Genomic DNA, 6,178 nt, shown 5'->3' on the forward strand with positions numbered 1-6,178 from the left:
GGAAGGATTGCATGGAGGGGATTGTAACCATGGCAATGAGACGATATATGATAGAATGAATGTAAAACTAATGTTCTCCCATGTAAACTATCACATAATTCACAATAAAACATTTAAGGAAAAAAAAAAAGTATCCTTTAGGAATGAAGGGTAAATAAAGACATTCTCAGATGTTGCAAACTACGAATGTTTGTCACTAACAAGCCTACCATACCATGATTAATCAGGGCCAGGTGTAAACTAAAGAATGACTAAAGGAAGATATCCAAACAGAGAAGAAATTTTAACAGACACATGGAATTTCCAGATGGAAACAATAGAAGGGTAAAAAAAAAGAGGGAGAGAAAATCGACTCTGTTTTCTCATAAATTCCGTAAATCATGTTTGATGATTGAAGCAAAAGCTATAGGCCCATTTGATGCATAGTGCTCAATGTATGTAAATGCTTAAGGCAAAAGTTGGGCAAAGACAACGCAAATATTAATCAAAGAAAAGCAGGAGTAGCGATACTCACATTAATGTCAGATAAAGTCAACTTCAGAGTGAAGGAAATTACTAAGGGACAAAGAGGGAACACTACATGATGGTAAAAGAATCACTCCACCAAGAAGACCGAAATTAATGGAGAGAGCAAGCAAGAAAACCAGCATTTAAATTATTGCCTGATTATGCTCTTTTCCCTGCTGACAAAATAAGGAAATGCCAACATGTCCCAACAAATGGCAAGAAAGTAAAGGAGGGAGTCTTTTGAGAAAGACCCAGCTACTTTATCTGCTATGGCCTCCTAGCATCAAAGTGATCTCCCTGTTTATAGGACTGTCTGGCCAGTTGTCCAGGCACCAAATAGCCAGATTTTTCAGAAATATCCTCAGACAGTATCTTATCTCTCTTTGATAATGATTATTTCCTAAGCGTGTTTTGCTTGTGAAACCTAAAAGAAGGTTCAGGTACTGTTTTGCTTGGTTTTGTTGGAACTACGAGCCCATTGTCACATCAGCCCCCTCCGGATCAGAATACAGAGAACGAAGCTACATTGGAAGAAACAGAGCACTGCTAGACCTTTGTGCTTCCTCAGGAAATGCCTCCTTTATGCAAGGGTCATTCATGCAGGGAAAGACTGGTGTCCTCCCTGAGTGTTTTCCATGAGAATGTTATCCTTTGGCAGAATGAAAGCTTCTCACGCTGACACCCTGGCTTCAGTCTCCTGCCACATGCCAGCATGAGTTATCTGTGTGTTTGTGTGTGTGTGAAGTGCTGTTGAGTTAGTTTCAACTCAGCAACCCTGTGTAGGGTTTCAAGGAGCAGCTGGTGGTTTTGAACTGCTGACCTTGTGATTAGCAGACTAACACTTATCCTACAGCACCACAACCAGGCTTGGATGGAACTGACATCCTGAAGAGCCCACCCCACAACTCTGCCAGCTCCTAGAAACCAAACCCAGCTGAACTGCATTTCTTCCACTGTCCAGTCATTTCTTCTAGGGGCTGCAGCTACAACAATGAACAAAGCAAATCTGAATCTCTATCCTTAGAGGGTCTTCATTTAAGTGAAGAAGACAACTGAATGAGTACCTATAGTCATTCCTGTGATGGGGCAAAAGCGCACATGAAACAGAATCCGTAACTTTATATGGAAGATTGTTGTTGTTGTTAAGTGCCGTCGAGTCGGTTCAAACCCATAGTGATACTGAACAGGGTTTCCGAGGCTGTAAATCTTTACGGGAGCAGAAAGCCTCATCTTTCGCCCGCAGAGCAGCTGGTAGTTTTGAACTGATGACCTTGCTGTTCGCAGCCCAATTCGTAACCACTACGCTACCAGAGCTCCTTATATGGAAGATTAGATAGTAATAAATGTTACTATGAAAAATAAAGCAGGAAAGGATGATAGACAGTGCTGGGGGTTGATGGGAAATATTAAATGATGTGGTCATGAAAGGCTGCACTGAGAAGATGCTATCTGAGCAAAGACCTAAAGGAAGCAGAAGATGCAAACCATGTGCTTGGAACAGTTTGCCCCAGGAGGGATAAAGGCCTGAGGCCAGATAATAGCTTGGTGAGTTCTGTAGGAATGTCAAGGATCCACTGTGGCTAAAAGGGTTATGTGTGAGCGGGTAGTGTGTGTGTTTGGGGGGGGCGGGGGGCGTTGGTGTCATGAATGCCTTGCAAATACTGTAAGGTCATTGATTATTTTTTTTCCTCTGAAGAAACATGGAGCCTTTAGAGAAGTTTGAGCAGAAATATAGAAGCAACTGTAGAACAAAGAGACCAGTTAGAGCATTCCCACAATACTATAGGTAGAAACTGTGCGGGCTTGGATCAGTTTGTGGAGGGGAGGTGATGAGAGAAGCGGCTGGAGTCTGGTGTGAGCACGAAGGTCTGACTGTATTGGTGTGAGGTAGGAAAGAATAGGAAGAGTCAGGATGACTCTAAGGTTCTTGGACCTAACAGCAAAATGGATGTAATGAAGGTAGGAAACAGTAGCAAGAGATGTAGGTCCCATGAGGAGACAGGAAGTAGGGGCTGAAAATCCATCAACGGATGGTCTTAAATGGCTTGACACTGGAGGATAAGATGAAGAGAAAGTGAGTGTCGATGAAAAGAAGAGACCCAAGAACCTTCCAAGTGTAAGATGAGAAGGAGCCTCACAGGAAACTGAGGAGGAGTGTCCAGAAAGAAGAAAGAAAGCCAGATATGTGCAGTATCCTGGAATACAAGAAAGTGTGTGAAGGAGACCAACTGAGTCAATGTCGTAGGGTGTAGCAATGTGAAAGCCATCTTGAAAGGTGTTACTATAATGGGTAATGGGAATAAAACTTCTTTAGACTGTTTCAAGGGGGAAACAAAGAGAGAAATTGGAGCAGTGAGCAAAGCCTACTCTTATAAGCAGCTTTACTTTAAAGGAATGAGAAAAGTTGGGTGATAACTGGAAGGGTAAGCGGGGTCAGAGTGGTTTGGGTTTTTAAGATGGGAGAACGTATACCCTATTTATATACTAGTAGGAAAGATCTAGTAAGAAGAACATGGACAATGCAAAAGAGAATTACTGGCATGATTTTCTGATGTACAAGGGGAGTGGCTGGCCCAATGCTGAGAGAGAGTATAACATGGTCACAGGAGAGAGACTATGTGCTAACACCCAGGTGTTATGGAAATGGAAACTCTAGATTTCTTCCGGCTCTTCCAGTAAGTCGGCAAACAAAGTTGTCCCTTCTAGTTCACCAACTTAACAGAAATCAAGCCATCCCTAAGGACGAAGTAGGTGAGAAGGTTGGAAGAGAAAGCACAGTGTGAGAATGTCATCGAGGAAAGGAAATGCATGATCAGATATTTCAGCAGTGTCATCCCTGGGGACCAATGAGGAGTCCCTGGGTGGTGCAGATGGTTAAGATGTTCAGTTGTTAACCAAAAGGTTGGAGGTTCAAGTCTTCCCAGAGGAATCTAGAAGAAAGGTCTAGTGATCTGTTTCTGAAAGGTTAAGTCATTGGAATCCTATGCAGTGCAGTTCTACTTTCACATGCCATGTTGGAATTGAATCAACAGCAACTGTTTTGGTTTGGGGAGACTTTGTTGTTACTAAGTGCTGTCAAGTCAGTTCTGACTAGTAGCAACCCTATATAGAGTTTCCAAGGAGAAACTGATGGGTTTGAACCACCACCTTGGTGGTTAACAGTCCAGTACTTATCCTACAGTGCTATACCAGGACTCCTTGGGGAGACTGTTGTTGTTGTTGTTGTTGTTAAGTGCCATCGAGTCAGTTCCTACCCATAACAACCCTGTATAGAGTTTCCAAGGAGTACTGGTGAGCTTGAACCGCCAACCTTACAGTTCATACGGCTTTGTAGTCTGGCACATTTACCCACAACACCACACCAGGACTCCTTGGGGAGACTAGCGACCATGAATTTCAAATGCACACTTTGTGTTTTCTACTGGGCACTTTGAGTAGCCCTGGTGCAGGTATGGAGTAGGGAAGAAACAAAAGTAACCTTATAGGCTCCCCTAACACCTGCCATGGATCAAGGCGCATCACCCTTTGCCTATCTGTGTCAAGAAAAAACAAAGACCCCTTAGTTACCTGTGGCTGGGCATGTATTGACCATCTCCTGTGGGTGTCAGGGAAGGGTAAGGTATTTCTCCCTTAAGTTTAGCTGGAAGCCTTGAGTAATAATCATGTCTAAAAAAGTTTTGTGTCCTCGATGGGTCACTGGGATTTTGGTGCAGCATCCCTTTCCCGTCAGCTATGACTACCACATGCATTGGTTGCATTATCTCAGCATCTTCTCAGAAGTCATAAAGCTCACCGGTTGCCAGTTAGTTTCTCATGATATGAGGCCTGTGCCACTTACTTAATTTTTTTCCACCTGTGTTCTTCCAGGTTTGTGGTCCTCGGGCGTCCAGGATGCTGGTGTAAATGAACAGTGTGGTGACATCCTCACCAACAAACGGTTCATGTTGGACATGCTGTATGCCCATAACAGAAAGCCCACCAATGACGAGGAGAAGGAGGAGGGTGAGACAGGGAGGACTGAGCAGGGCGCAGAGGCAGTAGCCAGCCTGGCCAGCAGGATATCCACCCTGCAGGCCCACTCGCAGGCCCAAGACGAGAGCATCAGGAAGTTGGACGTTGACTGTCTGGACAATCGGGGCAGTGTGAAAGCCTTTGCCGAGAAGTTCAACAGCGGGGACCTGGGGAGAGGGTCTGTCTCTCCTGATGATGAGCCCAATGACAGGGTTCTGGAGAAAGCTCTGGCACAGCCCAAGACAGAGTCTGACTACATCTGGGACCAGCTCATGGCCAATCCACGAGAACTCAGAATTCAAGACATGGATTTCACCGACCTGGGGGAGGAGGATGACATTGACGTCCTGGATGTGGACCTGGGTCACAGGGAGACCCCAGGGCCACCACCCCCACCCCCACCCACCTTTCTGGGTCTGCCACCCCCACCCCCTCCACCCCTGTTGGACAGCGTGCCCCCCCCTCCAGTCCCCGGTAATTTATTGGCTCCTCCTCCAGTGTTCAACGCTCCTCAGGGCTTAGGGTGGCCCCAGGTACCCAGGGGTCATCCGGCATTCTCGAAGAAAAAGAAGACCATCCGTCTATTCTGGAATGAAGTTCGGCCTTTTGAGTGGCCATGTAAAAACAACCGACGCTGCCGGGAATTCCTGTGGTCAAAACTGGAACCCATTAAAGTGGACACGTCCAGACTGGAGCATCTATTTGAATCTAAATCCAAGGAACTGTCTGTCACAAAGGTACCATTCCCATCCAGCATGCTTCTTTACTGGCACTGTTACTTGTCACTGTTGGGTTGTTGTTGTTGTTAAGTGCCATTGAGTTGGTTCTAACTCACAGCGACCCTGTTTCTGAGGAGCAGCTGGTGAGTTTAAACTGCTGACCTTGTGTACCCTTCTTCATGTTGCTTTGGTTGTTGTGTAAAAAGTATGGTTGTGTGCTGGGAAGCAGATTCTGACTCATAGCAGTCCTATACGACAGAGTAAACTGTGACATAGGCTTTCCTCGGCTGCAATTTAAATATATATATATATTTCATTGTGCATTGAATGCTAGTTTACATGGGCAAATACCAGTTTTGCACTCATTCTGTCATATTTCATATCATTGCAATGATTACAATCCCTCTATGTGTCACCATTTGACAGTATTTGCTTCTATTCCCTCTGTTTTTGGGGGTGCTTTTTTGATGTACACAAAAACACTCAGGAATATATAATCATTTAAACAACCCAAGCCTGCCTCCTGGCCGCCAGCACACAGCCTTTCTCTTTCCATGAGTCTGGATTCCTCAGCTGCTCTTTCTCTCCATGTCATCATCTTTTAGGATGCAATTTTTTTTTTTTTAATCTAGGCTCCCTCTTGAAAGCTTATAAGCCAATCACTTCTTGACTTTGTAGCCCCCCACCCCCCTGCATTTTGTGTAGCAAATGTCCAAGTTGCCCATCCCTGTCTACTCTGTATACCGAAATAGTGGGAATGATCCTCAGTGTAAAGATTTCCTCCCTCTTTTGAGCTGCTGCATCCATATGTGTAGGTCAGTTTCATCAAACTGTACCAGATTACTCTTTTTTTCTTCTCCTTTCATCTTCTAGTTGAGTTCTGATCATCTAGCCATTGAAACCAAGTCAAGTGGGTATTATCTGCAAGTGTGGGTGTTCTT

The 6,178-nt window shown here is 44.7% G+C and overlaps 1 protein-coding gene across 3 annotated transcripts in view; it reads left to right on the forward strand.

Annotated features, from left to right (window-relative positions):
* Nucleotides 1-6,178, forward strand: part of FHOD3 (formin homology 2 domain containing 3) — a 633,930-nt gene that overhangs the window by 556,811 nt on the left and 70,941 nt on the right. For all 3 annotated transcript variants that reach the window (XM_006835080.1, XM_006835081.1, XM_006835079.1), the window contains one exon: nucleotides 4,375-5,255. In XM_006835080.1, the coding sequence (XP_006835143.1) occupies nucleotides 4,375-5,255 (881 nt within the window). The remainder of the gene's footprint in view (nucleotides 1-4,374; nucleotides 5,256-6,178) is intronic.

The sequence above is a fragment of the Chrysochloris asiatica genome, unplaced genomic scaffold, assembly GCF_000296735.1.
Source record: "Chrysochloris asiatica unplaced genomic scaffold, ChrAsi1.0 scaffold00015, whole genome shotgun sequence".
NCBI lineage: Eukaryota > Metazoa > Chordata > Mammalia > Afrosoricida > Chrysochloridae > Chrysochloris > Chrysochloris asiatica.